The sequence below is a fragment of the Nerophis ophidion genome, linkage group LG08 (genome assembly GCF_033978795.1).
Source record: "Nerophis ophidion isolate RoL-2023_Sa linkage group LG08, RoL_Noph_v1.0, whole genome shotgun sequence".
NCBI lineage: Eukaryota > Metazoa > Chordata > Actinopteri > Syngnathiformes > Syngnathidae > Nerophis > Nerophis ophidion.
Window position 1 is genome coordinate 23,887,271 of NC_084618.1, and position 16,746 is coordinate 23,904,016.

At 43.3% G+C, this 16,746-nt stretch overlaps 1 protein-coding gene across 8 annotated transcripts in view; it reads left to right on the forward strand.

The window, feature by feature from the left end:
- Window positions 1–16,746, forward strand: part of arhgef28a (Rho guanine nucleotide exchange factor (GEF) 28a) — a 161,980-nt gene that overhangs the window by 107,094 nt on the left and 38,140 nt on the right. For all 8 annotated transcript variants that reach the window (XM_061908051.1, XM_061908054.1, XM_061908053.1 and 5 more), the window contains 2 exons: window positions 6,126–6,173; window positions 14,036–14,497. In XM_061908051.1, the coding sequence (XP_061764035.1) occupies window positions 6,126–6,173; window positions 14,036–14,497 (510 nt within the window). The remainder of the gene's footprint in view (window positions 1–6,125; window positions 6,174–14,035; window positions 14,498–16,746) is intronic.

A 16,746-nucleotide genomic window follows, 5' to 3' on the forward strand; every position in this document is an offset into this window, starting at 1 on the left:
ATTTAGTCAGCCACCGATTGTGCAAGTTCTCCCACTTAAAATGATGACAGAGGTCTGTACTTTTCATCATAGGTACACTTCAACTGTGAGAGACAGAATGTGAAAAAATCCAGGAATTCACTTTGTAGGAATTTTAAAGAATTTATATGTAAATTATGGTGGAAAATAAATATTTGGTCAACCATTCAAAGCTCTCACTGATGGAAGGAGGTTTTTGAGTCAAAATCTCACGATACATGGCCCCATTCATTCTTTCCTTAACACGGATCAATCGTCCTGTCCCCTTAGCAGAAAAACAGCCCCAAAGCATGATGTTTCCACCCCCATGTTTCACAGTAGGTGTGGTGTTCTTGGGATGCAACTCAGTATTCTTCTTCCTCCAAACACCACGAGTTGAGTTTATACCAAAAAGCTATATTTTGGTTTCATCTGACCACATGACATTCTCCCAATCCTCTGCTGTATCATCCATGTATCCATCCATCTTCTTCCGCTTATCCGAGGTCGGGTCGCGGAGGCAACAGCCTAAGCAGGGAAACCCAGATTTCCCTCTTCCCAGCCACTTCGTCAAGCTCTTCCCGGGGGATCCCGAGGCGTTCCCAGGCCAGCCGGGAGACATAGTCTTCCCAACGTGTCCTGGGTCATCCCCGTGGCCTACCGGTTGGACGTTCCCTAAACACCTCCCTAGGGAGGCGTTCGGGTGGCATCCTGACCAGATGCCTGAACCACCTCATCTGGCTCCTCTCGATGTGAAGGAGCAGCGGCTTTACATTGAGCTCCTCCCGGATGGCAGAGCTTCTCACCCTATCTCTAAGGGAGAGCCCCGCCACACGGCGGAGGAAACTCATTTCGGCCGCTTGTACCCGTGATCTTATCCTTTTGGTCATGACCCAAAACTCATGACCATAGGTGAGGATGGGAACGTAGATCGACCAGTAAATTGAGAGCTTTGCCTTCCGGCTCAGCTCCTTCACCACAACGGATCGGTACAACGTCCGCATTACTGAAGACGCTGCACCGATCCGCCTGTCGATCTCACGATCCACTCTTCCCCCACTCGTGAACAAGACTCCTAGGTACTTGAACTCCTCCACTTGGGGCAGGGTCTCCTCCCCAACCCGGAGGTGGCATTCCACCCTTTTCCGGACGAGAACCATGGACACGGACTTGGAGGTGCTGATTCTCATTCCGGTCGTTTCACACTCGGCTGCAAACCGATCCAGCGAGAGCTGAAGATCCCGGTCAGATGAAGCCATCAGGACCACATCATCTGCAAAAAGCAGAGACCTAATCCTGCGGCCACCAAACCGGAACCCCATAACGCCTTGACTGCGCCTAGAAATTCTGTCCATAAAAGTTATGAACAGAATCGGTGACAAAGGACAGCCTTGGCGGAGTCCAACCCTCACTGGAAAAGTGTCCGACTTACTGCCGGCAATGCGGACCAAGCTCTGGCACTGATCATACAGGGAGCGGACTGCCACAATAAGACAGTCCGGTACCCCATACTCTCTGAGCACTCCCCACAGGACTTCCCGAGGGACACGGTCGAATGCCTTCTCCAAGTCCACAAAGCACATGTAGACTGGTTGGGCAAACTCCCATGCACCCTAAAGAACCCCGTCGAGAGTATAGAGCTGGTCCACAGTTCCACGACAAGGACAAAAACCACACTGTTCCTCCTGAATCCGAGGTTCAACTATCCGGCGTAGCCTCCTCTCCAGTACACCTGAATAAACCTTACCGGGAAGGCTGAGGAATGTGATCCCACGATAGTTGGAACACACCCTCCGGTCCCCCCTCTCAAAGAGAGGAACCACCACCCCGGTCTGCCAATCCAGAGGCACCGCCCCCGATGTCCACGCGATGCTGCAGAGTCTTGTCAACCAAGACAGCCCCACAGCATCCAGAGCCTTAAGGAACTCCGGGCGGATCTCGTCCACCCCCGGGGCCTTGCCACCGAGGAGCTTTTTAACTACCTCAGCGACCTCAGCCCCAGAAATAGGAGAGTCCACCACACATTCCCCAGGCACTGCTTCCTCATAGGAAGACGTGTTGGTGGGATTGAGCAGGTCTTCGAAGTATTCCCTCCACCTATCCACAACATCCGCAGTTGAGGTCAGCAGAACACCATTCGCACCATACACGGTGTTGATAGTGCACTGCTTCCCCTTCCTGAGGCGGCGGACGGTGGTCCAGAATCGCTTCGAAGCCGTCCGGAAGTCGTTTTCCATGGCTTCCTGGGGGCGGTATAGCTCGGTTGGTAGAGCGGCCGTAACAGCAACTTGAGGGTTGCAGGTTCGAACCCCGCTTCCGCCATCCTAGTCCCTGCTGTTGTGTCCTTGGGCAAGACACTTTACCCACCTGCTCCCAGTGCCGCCCACACTGGTTTAAATGTAAAATAATTAGATATTGGGTTTCACTATGTAAAGTGCTTTGAGTCACTAGAGAAAAAGCGCTGTATAAATATAATTCACTTCACTTCACTTCCCCGAACTCCTCCCATGTCCGAGTTTTTGCCTCCGCGACCGCCGAAGCCGCACACCGCTTGGCCTGTCGGTACCTGTCCACTGCCTCCGGAGTCCTATGAGCCAAAAGGACCCGATAGGACTCCTTCTTCAGCTTGACGGCATCCCTCACCGCTGGTGTCCACCAGGGGGTTTTAGGATTTCCGCTCCGACAGGCACCAACTACCTTGCGGCCACAGCTCCGATCTGCCGCCTCAACAATAGAGGTGCGGAACATGGTCCATTCGGACTCAATGTCCAGCACCTCCCTCGTGACATGTTCGAAGTTCTTCCGGAGGTGGGAATTGAAACTTTCTCTGACAGGAGACTCTGCCAGACATTCCCAGCAGACCCTCACAATGCATTTGGGCCTCCCAGGTCTGTCCGGCGTCCTCCCCCACCATCGCAACCAACTCACCACCAGGTGGTGATCGGTAGAAAGCTCCGCCCCTCTCTTCACCCGAGTGTCCAAAACATAAGGCCGCAAATCCGATGACACAACTATAAAGTCGACCATGGAACTGCGGCCTACGGTGTCCTGGTGCCAAGTACACATATGGACACCCTTATGTTTGAACATGGTGTTTGTTATGGACAAACTGTGACGAGCACAAAAGTCCAATAACAAAACACCACTCGGGTTCAGATCCGGGCGGCCATTCTTCCCAATCACGCCTCTCCAGGTTTCACTGTCGTTGCCAACATGAGTGTAGAAGTCCCCCAGTAGGACAAGGGAATCACCCGGGGGAGCACTTTCCAGTACTCCCTCGAGTGTACCCAAAAAGGGTGGGTACTCTGAACAGCTGTTTGGTGCGTAAGCACAAACAACAGTCAGGACCCGTCCCCCCACCCGAAGGCGGAGGGAGGCTACGCTTTCGTCCACCGGGTTGAACTCCAACGTACAGGCTTTAAGCCGGGGGGCAACCAGAATTGCCACCCCAGCCCGTCGCCCCTCACTGCCGGCAATGCCAGAGTGGAATAGAATCCAGTCCCTCTCCAGAGAAGTGGTTCCAGAGCCCTTGCTGTGCGTCGAAGTGAGTCCAACTATATCCAGCCGGAACTTCTCCACTTCGCGCACTAGCTCAGGCTAGTCCCAAGAGCTAGCTTCTGTAGCCGAGGATCGGACCGCCAAGTGCCCTGCCTTCGGCTTCCGCCCAGCTCACATTGCACCCGACCTCTATGGCCCCTGCTGTGGTTGTGTAGCCCATTGGAGGGGTGACCCACGTTGCCTCTTCGGGCTGTGCCCGGCCGGGCCCCATGGGAACAGGCCCGGCCACCAGGCGCTCGCCATCGTGCCCCACCTCCGGGCCTGGCTCCAGAGGGGGGCCCCGGTGACCCGCGTCCGGGCGAGGGAAATCTGGGTCCATGTTTTGTCTTCTTCATAGAGGTCTTTGAGCTGCTCTTTGTCTGATCCCTCACCTAGAACTTGTTTGCCTTGGGAGACCCTACCAGGGGGCATAAAGCCCCCGGACAACATAGCTCCTAGGATCATTGGGACACGCAAACTCCTCTACCACGATAGGGTGGCATCTCAGAGAGGAGATCCATGTATCCATTTTGGTATAAAACTCAACTCGTGGTGTTTGGAGGAAGAAGAATACTGAGTTGCATCCCAAGAACACCATACCTACTGTGAAGCAAGGGGGTGGAAACATCATGCTTTGGGGCTGTTTTTCTGCTAAGGGGACAGGACGATTGATCCGTGTTAAGGAAAGAATGAATGGGGCCATGTATCGTGAGATTTTGAGCCAAAACCTCCTTCCATCAGTGAGAGCTTTGAATGGTTGACCAAATACTTATTTTCCACCATAATTTACAAATAAATTCTTTAAAATTCCTACAATGACAATTCCTGGATTTTTTTTCACATTCTGTCTCTCACAGTTGAAGTGTACCTATGATGAAAAGTACAGATCTCTGTCATCATTTTAAGTGGGAGAACTTGCACAATCGGTGGCTGGCTACTTTTTTCCCCCATTGTGTATATATATATATATATATATATATATATATATATATATATATATATATATATATTAGGGCTGCAAATCTTTGGGTGTCCCACGATTCGATTCAATATCGATTCTTGGGGTCGCGATTCGATTATAAATCGATTTTTTTTTTCGATTCAACGCGATTCTCGATCCAAAAACGATATTTTTCCGATTCAAAACGATTCATTCAATACATAGGATTTCAGCAGGATCTACCTCAGTCTGCTGACATGCTAGCAGAGTAGTAGATTTTTTTTTAAAAGCTTTTATAATTGTAAAGGACAATCTTTTATCAACTGATTGCAATAATGTAAATTTGTTTTAACTATTAAACGAACCAAAAATATGACTTATTTTATCTTTGTGAAAACATTGGACACAGTGTGTTGTCAAGCTTATGAGATGCGATGCAAGTGTAAGCCACTGTGACACTATTGTTTTTTTTTTTTTTAGATTTTTATAAATGTCTAATTATAAGGTCAGTGAGGGATTTTTAATCACTGCTGTGCTGAAATTATAACTAATATTGATACTGTTGTTGATAATACTCGTTTTGTTTCACTACTTTTAGTTTGTTCTGTGTCGTGTTTGTGTCTCCTCTCAATTGCTCTGTTTATTACAGTTCTGAGTGTTGCTGGGTCAGGTTTGGTTTTGGAATTGGATTGCATTGTTATGGTATTGCTGTGTATTGTTTTGTTGGATTGATTAAAAAATAAAAATAAAAAGTATTTTTTTAAATAGATTTAAAAAAAAAAAAGAGAATCAATTCTGAATTGCACAACGTGAGAATCGCAATTCGTATTCGAATCGATTTTTTTCCCACACCCCTAATGTATATATATTTACATTTACAGCCAGGCCCCTGACCCAAACATTTTTTTATTGTATTTTTGAAGAATTCATCTGAATGTGAATGAACTATTTCTGTTCAAAATAGTTTGAAATGTCACATGTGAAATGTTTAAATATTAACTGTCAATTTACGGTACTGTGCCAACTGTACTACTATAGGAGTATGTATGTTCAATTGTTTAATTGAAAATAAAACAGCAAAGTCCATTTGGCTGTCACAATCTGTTTTAATTATGAGACACAATTGTGTCATAGTCATGATTTTTTATTTCCTGCTTGAAATAAGAAATTATTACTTTGAAAAAGCAGCTTTATACTTGTGAGTGTTGATGACACAGCTTTGCAACGGTTGATATTCTAGTTTCAAGCATGTTTTACTCAATATAGGTCATAAAATCTCAGCAACAAGCTGTAATATCTTACTGAGATCATTTAGGACCAAAACACTTAAAACAAGTAAAACCTTCTAACGTAAAATCTGCTTAGTGAGAAAAAATATCTCACCAGACAGAAAATAAGCAAATACCCCCCTAATTTGAGATATTTAATCTTACTTAGATTTCAGTCTTTGCAGTGTAGTCCTCTGAAAAAGCCCCCTTCAAACAATACACTCCCTGGCAATAAGGAGTGGTAGATCACTCTACGTCCTCCAGGGGGTGCACATGTCTAACAAAAGTAACTTCACCTCCACGGAATGTGGCTTTTATTCATGAAATGTTCCTTTTGCAGGAGTGTTTTCTCACTTTGCATCTGCAATGTTGTGTATCAACAGATTGCTCGCAGTGTCCAGAGCCTCACGCAGCTGCTCTACAGCCTGCAGGTCAGCAAGAATGCATGTTTTCTTTCTTGTTGTCTTATTGAGGGGAGATGAGGGCCTTCTGTGCCTCACTGTCCGAAAATAGATATTTTTTAGTTTTGTTTTAATTTAACCTTTTCTTTAACCAGGAAAAAAAATCCCATTGAGATTAAAAACCAATTTTTTAAGGGAGTCCTGGCCAAGACACATACAATACATACACTTACACACACACAAACACATACATGTATGTATGTATATATAAGTATATATATGTATGTATATGTATGTATGTATATATGTATGTATATATATATATATGTATGTATATATGTGTGTGTATATGTATATATATATATATGTATGTATATATATGTGTATATATGTATATATATATACATATATATATATGTATGTATATGTATATATATGTATGTATATATGTGTATTTATGTATATATATATGTATGTATATGTATATATATGTATGTATATATGTGTTTATGTATACATGTATATTACATATATGTATGTATATATGTATATATATGTATACATATGTATGTATATATGTTTATATATATATATATACATGTATATATACATATATGTATGTGTATATATGTATATATATGTATGTATATATGTGTATATATATATGTATGTATGTATATATATATGTATACATATATGTATGTATATATGTATGTATATATAAATCTGTATGTATATATATGTGTGTGTGTGTGTGTGTGTGTATGTATATATATATATATATATATATATATATATATATATATATCACACTGGATGTCAAGGAGTGTGGGCTTTCTTATACAGTACGCATGTTAGTCTAAGATAAAGGTGAAAACACTTCATAAAAGTCAATAAATCAATATGACCCTGTATGATGATACGCTGCCCGACAATCTCAGGAACATAAAATTTGCGTGTAACTAGAAACTAGCGCTAGTGCTATCATCACATGATGAAAACATGTAAGCCAGGCTGATGGAGAGAAGTAGTGGGTACCCCCAATTTATATATCTCGTATGAAATGATGATTGTATTTTGCAATTAAACTGGTCCGAAAGGTACCTTGTTATTGTGCCATACTAAAGGTATTCAGTGTTTGCCCTAGAAAATTTGTTAGTTAAGGTGGTGTCTCTCCGGCGGACAGACCGGGGAAGGGGGTGGGTGGGTGTAAGGATTGGTTTAACTCAGCCTGTCGCCATCACGTCTCCACCTCGCCGCTGCCACCACAGCCTGGGGGACAATAGACTACAGACTGTGGTGAAGTAGGCCGGCTTCGTCGCGTGAAGAAGCCTACAACTTTTGGTTGTGTTTTCCCCTCCATTTGCTGAACAGTGATATACGATATATATCTCGATATTTTTTCCGTAAAGTTAAAACAAAACAGTCCTAGCTACCTGAGATACTAATTATGTCATTATTACGACTTATTCATTTAAAATAATGACTTACCAAGTCAGATTAATGACTGACTGTAAGTAAGCGCTCGAATTAAAAAGTTAAAAGTGGGGCCACATGCTCACATATGTTCAACTCATCATGCTTAATTCACAGCATCTGGGAAGCCTGTCGTTGATTTTTATTATGTAAATGTTATAAATATATCAACATGTGATAGCAGGGACCCTGCCATTCAAAACTAGGCTGCTACATTACTAATGATTAATGTAACTATAGGTGAAAAAATAGTACAATACAAATAGGAGAGACTATTCATCCCTTAACACCATGAAGTTCATGTAGGCTTTATAATGCGCTTACATTATTATATCAACGATCAGAGACAACTATCTGGAAACTCTTCGTTTAACATAATGTCCTTTTTTGCTGCTTCAGCACAGCTTAATCAACACAGAAAAAGGTAAAGTGAAATAAATTAGTTGTAAACTTCAGGTAAATAATGCTTTTCTTTCTCTCAAACAGACAGAGCTTTGCTGTCCGTAACACACACACATGCACAGTGAGTTAATGTTACGCTAAAAGATAATTAGCCTTCACCTCAAGGACTGCGAGGGAACTGAGCTGCCGCGTATGTTTCTAGAACGTCAACGGGTTTATAGTGATGTTACTAGTAGTTGACTGCGAGGTGTTTATTATCATTTGGGGAGAGTCCGCTGCATTACCTGCTAAACACCTATCTGCTCACTCTACCGAAGGAGCACTGACTACATGCGCTCTGAATGCGCACTGCTGATTGGCTGTTACTGCTCCGCGTGTAACCAATCAGATGGTTCTGTGGGTGGGACAATGCTGGGTGCTGCAGAGATGTACTGACAGAGGCAGAATTAAGCGTAGCAGCTTGTTAAGACTTCAGTTTAGGCGGTGGCTCTGCAGTAAACCCTGGTATTTAAAAAAACAATAACATTATTGTGCCACTAATAGTTAGCTGGCAACTAGTGACAATTATTAATATTGACAAGAATAAAATGGACGTACGTATTATAAAAAGCATGATTTACAACTACAAACCCTGTTTCCATTAGAGTTGGGAAATTGTGTTAGATGTAAATATAAACGGAATACAATGATTTGCAAATCCTTTTTAACCCATATTCAGTTGAATGCACTACAAAGACAAGATATTTGATGTTCAAACTCATAAACTTTATTGTTTTTTGCAAATAATAATAACTTAGAATTTCATGGCTGCAACACGTGCCAAAGTAGTTGGGAAAGGGCATGTTCACCACTGTGTTACATCACCTTTTCTTTTAACAACACTCAATAAATGTTTGGGAACTGAGGAAACTAATTGTTAAAGCTTTGAAAGTGGAATTCTTACCCATTCTTGTTTTATGTAGAGTTTTAATCGTTCAACATTCCGGGGTCTCCCCTGTCGTATTTTACGCTTCATAATGCGCCACACATTTTCGATGGGAGACAGGTCTGGACTGCAGGCGGGCCAGGAAAGTACTCGCACTTTACTACGAAACCACGCTGTTGTAACACGTGCCTTGGCATTGTCTTGCTGAAATAAGCAGGAGCGTCCATGAAAAAGACGGCGCTTAGATGGCAGCATATGTTGTTCCAAAACCTGTATGTACCTTTCAGCATTAATGGTGCCTTCACAGATGTGTAAGTTACCCATGCCTTGGGAACTAATACACCCCCATATCATCACAGATGCTGGCTTTTGAACTTTGCGCCTATAACAATCCGTATGGTTATTTTCCTCTTTGTTCCGGAGGACACCACGTCCACAGTTTCCAAATATAATTTGAAATGTGGACTCGTCAGACCACAGGATCAGTCCATCTTAGAGGAGCTCGGGCCCAGCGAAGCCAGCGGCGTTCCTTAGTGTTGTTGATAAATGGGTTTTCCTTTGCATAGCAAAGTTTTAACTTGCACTTACAGATATAGCGACCAACTGTAGTTACTGACAGTGGTTTTAGGAAGTGTTCCTGAGCCCATGTGGTGATATCCTTTACACACTGATGTCTGTTTTTGATGCAGTACCGCCTGAGGGATCAACATTCCGTAATATCATCGCTTACGTGCAGTGATTTCTCCTGATTCTCTGAACCTTTTGATGATTTTACGGTCAGTAGATAGTAAAATCCCTAAATTCTTTACAATAGCTCGTTGAGAAATGTTGTTCTAAAACTGTTCGACAATTTGCTTACAAATTGGTGACCCTCTCCCCATCCTTGTTTGTGAATTACTTAGCATTTCATGGAAGCTGTTTTTATACACAATCATGGCACCCACCTTTTCCCAATTAGCCTGCACACCTGTGGGATGTTCCAAATAAGTGTTTGATGAGAATTTCTCAACTTTATCAGTATTTATTGTGTCCTTTACCAACTTCTTTGTCACGTGTTGCTGGCATCAAACTCTAAAGTTAATGATTATTTGCAACAAAAAAAAAGTTTTTCAGTTTGAACATCAAATATGTTGTCTTTGTAGCATATTCAACTGAATATGGGTTGAAAATGATTTGCAAATCATTGTATTCTGTTTATATTTACATCTAACACAATTTCCCAACTCATATGGAAACGGGGTTTGTAGAATTAAAAATGGGATGTAATAAAAGTGTGAGTACAATATTGGACGTCCATCCATCCATCCATCCATCCATTTTCTACCGCTTATTCCCTTTTGGGGTCGCGGGGGGCGCTGGCGCCTATGTCAGCTACAATCGGGCGGAAGGCGGTGTACACCCTGGACAAGTCGCCACCTCATCTACTCTTAAACTACTTTACATATGAGAAAAATAATACACAAAAGTTAATATAGATAAAATTGAAAAGTAAAATATTTTTACACACATATACATCAACGATCAATTTGAATAAATGCAGTCACGGTCAAAAGTTTACATACACTTATAAGGAACATAATTTCAAGGCTGTCTTGAGTTTCCAATAATTTCTACAACTCTTATTTTTTTGTGATAGAGTGATGGGAGCACATACTTGTTGCTCACAAAAAAAACATTCATGAAGTTTGGTTCGTTTATGAATTTATTATGGGTTTACTGAAAATATGAGCAAATCTCCTGGGTCAAAAGTATACATATATCAATGTTAATATTTGGTTACATTTGGCAGGTTTCACTGCAATAAGGCGCTTTTGTTAGCCATCTACAAGCTTCTGGTTCTAAATTTTGTCCACTCCTCTTGACAAAATTGGTGCAGTTCAGCTAAATTTGTTGGTTTTCTGACATGAACTTGTTTCTTCAGCATTGTCCACATGTTTAAATCAGGACTTTTGGAAGGCCATTCTAAAACATTAATTTTAGCCGGATTTAGCCATTCCTTTACCACTGTTGACATGTGTTTAAATCGAAATACATATTAAAGGCCTACTGAAACCCACTACTACCGACCACGCAGTCTGATAGTTTATATATCAATGATGAAATATTAACATTGCAACACATGCCAATACGGCCTTTTTAGTTTACTAAATTATAATTTTAAATTTCCCGCGGAGTTTCTTGTTGAAAACGTCGCAAAATTATGACGCGTGCGCGTGACGTCTCGGGTTGGAGGGGACATATTAGCGCAGCACCATTTGCGGCTAAAAGTCGTCTCTTTTCATCGCGCATTTACACAGTATTCTGGACATCTGTGTTGCTGAATCTTTTGCAATTTGTTCAATTAATAATGGAGAAATCAAAGTAGAAAGATGGAGGTGGGAAGCTTTAGCCTTTAGCCACACAAACACACGGTGTTGCTTGTTTGAAATTCCCGGAGGTGAAGCTTTACTATGGATCAGAGCAGTCAAGCGAACATGGATCCCGACCACTTGTCAGCCGGCAGGTTTCGGTGAGAAAATTGTGGTAAAAAGTCGCCTCGAGCTGCTGCTGCCGTGACTTCCCTCAGACACTCTGGCGTCAAGACACCCGTGGCCACACCCCTCCGACTATCAGGTACTATTTAATCTCACTAAAACACTAGCAACACAATAGAAAGATAAGGGATTTCCCAGAATTATCCGAGTAAATCTGTCTAAAAACATCTGAATCGCTCCCAATGCAATCGCCTTTTTTTTTTGTTTTTGTCCTTCACTCTAAATTTCCTCATCCACGAATCTTTCATCCTCGCTCAAATAAACGGGGAAATTGTCGTTTTCTCGGTCCGAATAGCTCTTGCTGCTGGAGGCTCCCGTTATAAACAAAGTGAGGATGTGAGGAGCTGTCACGCCAAATTTCTTCCCCCTCTACAAAAACCTTCCCCCTGGAAGAAACTGCTTGAAGGACCCCAATTAGGGTGGAAGGACCTTAAAGCAGCCCACACAGCTGCCTGTTATAAAATTATTATAATTGGCTGATTGTCATATGTGAAAAATAACGGTGAGGAAAAAATATTAGCATTCTAGCATGCTAACCTTTCAAGCTATTTTTGCTTCGCAAATTTTGCAGCTGTAACCCTTAACGGTGAGGAAAAAAATATTAGCATTCCAGCATGCTAACCTTTCAAGCTATTTTTGCTTCATTAATTTTGCAGCTGTAACCCTTATCGGTGAGGAAAAAAATATTAGCATTCCAGCATGCTAACCTTTCAAGCTATTTTTGCTTCGCTGATTTTGCAGCTGTAACCCTTAACGGTGAGGAAAAAAATATTAGCATTCCAGCATGCTAACCTTTCAAGCTATTTTTGCTTCGCTAATCTTGCAGCTGTAACCCTTAAGAGTCATATAACTTGGTATTGTTACGCTCTCATTGGGGTCCTTCAGGCATTGGAGGGGCCGTCACGCCAAATTTCTTCCGGGGGGAAGTTTTTTGTAGGGGGGTAAGAAATTTGGCGTGACAGAGCCCTCACACCTGTGACGTCATAGTCTGCTACTTCCGGTACAGGCAAGGCTTTTTTATCAGCAACCAAAGGTTGCAAACTTTATCCTCGATGTTCTCTACTAAATCCTTTCAGCAAAAATATGGCAATATCGCGAAATGATCAAGTATGACATATAGAATGGACCTGCTATCCCCGTTTGAATAAGAAAATCTCTTTTAGTAGGCCTTTAAAATATTGGTATCGGTACAACACTAAAAGGTAGATATGGGAGTAAAATGTCAAAATGTGTCGCGCCGACTCGAGCTCTGATTATCTCATTTTAATATTCAAATTTCCCCTTCCTCGTTGCGTTCACCTGCGGCGCTCAGGTGAGCTGTCGCTATGGCGTCACATTAGTGCCAAAAATCCAAGCGCATAAAAACTGTTATCGCGCGCTGATTCTCCACTTCGTGCGCGCGCGCGACACCCTTTTTGCGCCGTCTTCGTTTTGGCACTTTGTGGGCGGTTATGCTTACACGGCCCCTCCTTTCTGATTGGTCAGGTGAAAATAGCTCAGGGCCAATCAGAAGTATAGCAGGGCAGGTCATCGTCAAAATGTATCAAGATAGCTCCTGTCGACAAACAAATTCTAAAAAGTCCAAATTTAGTGGAGCTGTGGAAAATGCCAATTGAATTTGATCTAAAAGTCTTTGAAGAAGGTAACGTCTCATCTGTTGAGAGAACATGAAAAGATATTTTCAAATATGTTTTCTTTCCTCACTTGTCTGTTTTAAAAAATATTTTTTATTTATTTAATATTTGTATATGTAAATATAGACTCTGGTGTAAACTTAAAGTAGATAGAGGAAAGAAAATTAATAGTCCCACATTGTGGCATACATTCAATATTTACATATACAAATATTAAATAAAAATATTTTTTAAAACAGACAAGTGAGGAAAGAAAACATATTTGAAAATATAATTTCCATCATTGACTGACATGTGTGGACTGGTTGTATGTGTATGAAAAGAGATTGATCTTAAAACTTCTTTAACTTTGTGATGTTCTCTCAACAGATGAGACATTACCTTCTTCAAAGACTTTTAGATAGAATTCAATTGGCATTTTCCACAACTCCACTAGATTTGGACTTTTTAGAATTTGTTTGTCGACAGGAGCTGTATTATCTTGATACATATAGACGATGACCCGCCCTGCTATACTTCTGATTGGCCCTCAGCTATTTTCACCTGACCAATCAGAAAGGAGGGGCTGTGTAAGAATAACCGCCCACAAAGTGCCAAAACGAAGACGGCGCGCGCACATGGGCACCTTGCGCACGCAATAAGGCGCCTCGCGCGCGCACAAAAACACCTCGCGCACGCAAAAAGGCGCCACACGCGCGCAAAAGGGTGACGCGCGCACGCACGAACTGGAGAATCAGCGCGCGATAACAGTTTTTATGCGCTTGGATTTTTGGCACTAATGTGACGCCATACGTCGCCTTTTATTGAAATGAGGTCACGGTTAAAGTTGTCTTTGTGTAAGTCGCCAACGTGTGTGTGTGTGTGTGTGTGTGTGTGTGTGTGTGTGTGTGTGTGTGTGTGTGTGTGTGTGTGCTCCTCCAGGCGGCCGTGACCATCCAGGACAGCTGCCACGAGCTCCACAGGCTCCTTCTCGGAGGAGACGGCCGCACTTCGCCTCGCCGTCAAGTCCTGCAAGAGCAGGAGAAACAGCGCCACCTGGAGAAGAGGAAGGAGGAGGCGGCCTCCACCCGGCGCCTGCAGGTGCGCCTCCGGCAGGACCGCGAGCGCTGGGAGCGGGAGTGCCATGCCCGGGAGAGCCGGCTGGGGGAGAAGGAGAGCTGCGTGGGGGAGAGGGAGCGGCAGTGCCACCTGGAGGCGGAGAGGCTGAGGCGCGAGCGCGAGGAGCTGGACCATCAGCTGGAGGAGTACCGGCAGAACCTGGAGAGGCTCCGCGAGGGCCAGAGGAGCGTGGAAAAGGAGCGGGAGCGGCTGGAGAACCGCAGGAAGCTCCTCCAGACGTGGAGTCACATCCCTCACATGCTCATCCCTCTGGACGGCCCGCAGGTGACCAATCACGCCCTCGCTACTTTAATGGCACAGCTCGATCCCCTCTTGATGTACGAGCTGCGGTAATGAGCGCCGTTTGCCCTGCCGCACGCGCTCGCCAATAAACTTCTCCGTGACGGATGGTAATTAAAGTGCAGCAAATAAAAGCCCCGCTGCAGTAATTAGAAGCCCTGGCCCACGCAGAATAGGATGTAGCGCACTAATATGTGACGCCAGGATAACGGCACTACACGCAGTTTTTGTGCAGGCAGCTGTGACGCCTAAAAGCACGCTTAAAGGGGAACATTATCACCAAACCTATGCAAGCGTCAATATATACCTTGATGTTGCAGAAAAAAGACCATGTATTTTTTAACCGATTTCCGAACTCTAAATGGGTGAATTTTGGCAAATTAAACGCCTTTCTGTTTATCGGTCTTTTAGCGATGACGTCACCATGGTAACACACCCGCCATATTCATTTTCACATTACAAACACCGGGTCTCAGCTCTGTTATTTTCCGTTTTTTCGACTATTTTTCGGAACCTTGGAGACATCATGCCTCGTCGGTGTGTTGTCGGAGGGTGTAACAACACTAACAGGGAGGGATTCAAGTTGCACCACTGGCAAGAAATCTGCCGCCAGACCCCATTGAATATACCAAAGTGTCTTCACATTTGACCGGCGGTGCTAAGACAGACATGGCACAGAGATGTATGGATAACCTGCAGATGCATTTGCAACGATTAAGTCAACAAAATCACAAAGGTGAGTTTTGTTGATGTTGTTGACTTATGGGCTAATTAGACATATTTGGTCACCGCATGACTGCCAGCTAATCGATGCTAACATGCTACGCTAATCGATGCTAACATGCTATTTACGCTAGCTGTATGTACATTTGAAACTAGATACCCACATTTAATGCGAAACAAACACTTACCAATCGACGGATTTAAGTTGCTCCAGTGTCACAAGATGCGAAAGTCCTGATCGTTTGGTCCGCACATTTTACCGGCGATGCTAATAAGGCAACCATGCTATGAGCCACTTCATTAGGTACACCCATGCTATGGCCGAATAGCGTCAATAGCTATTCGCTCAATAGCTTCAGTTTCTTCTTCAATTTCGTTTTCCCTATCTGCCTCCATACTCCGACCATCTGTTTCAATACATGCGTAATCTGTTGAATCGTTTAAGCCGCTGAAATCCGAGTCTGAATCCGAGCTAATGTCGCTATATCTTGCTGTGGTAACTGTCATGATGTTTGGATTGGCAGCCCTGTATGACGTCACAGGGAAATGGACAGTGGTTTTGAATATAGCGAAAATAAGGCACTTTAAAGCTTTATTTAGGGATATTCCGGGACCGGTAAAATTTTGAAAAAAACTTCAAAAAATACAACAAGCCACTGGGAACTGATTTTTATTTTTTTTAACCCTTTTGAAATTGTGATAATGTTCCCCTTTAACACTCAACACGCCCTGCTTTTCTGGCACACCAGCATCCGTCTTTTTAAGCCTGACAAGCGGCGTGCTGAGCTAGCAGGGCTAATGCTTCCGGCCCGAGGCAAAGGTCACGGGGTGTAATCTCCAGGCTGCCATAAATGTCCGGAGAAGCGAAGGTTAACGTCGCCGTTTAGAACAGGGGTGTCAGACTCAAATACAGAGTGGGCCAAAATTTAAAACTGAACAAAGCCGCGGGCCAAGGTTGAACAAATTAACATTTTAATAGGGATCCAGACAAGTTTTGCAATGAATATTGAACAAGCAAGGCTTTAATAGGGCAGCACGGTGGAACAGGGGTTAGTGCATCAGCCTCACAATACAAAGGTCCTGAGTAGTCCTGGGTTCAATCCCGGGCTCGGGATCTTTCTGTGTGGAGTTTGCATGTTCTCCCCGGGACTACGTGGGTTCCCTCCGGGTATTTGGGCTTCCACTCATGGAAGAGGCAGAACTTATATAACGTAAGAGTGCAAAATCAACTTTCAAAAAACTTTAGTGGTGTATTAAATAAAATGCAATTAAAAAAATCAATCAATCAATCAATCAAAGTTTATTTATATAGCCCTAAATCACAAATGTCTCAAAGGACTGCACAAACCATTACGACTACGACATCCTCGGAAGAACCCACAAAAGGGCAAGGAGAATTCACATCCAGTGGGACGCCAGTGACAATGCTGACTATGAGAAACCTTGGGGAGGACCTCTGAGGTAAATATCAACATTAACTTTTTCCACAGGCTAATAAATTCAAAAATAAA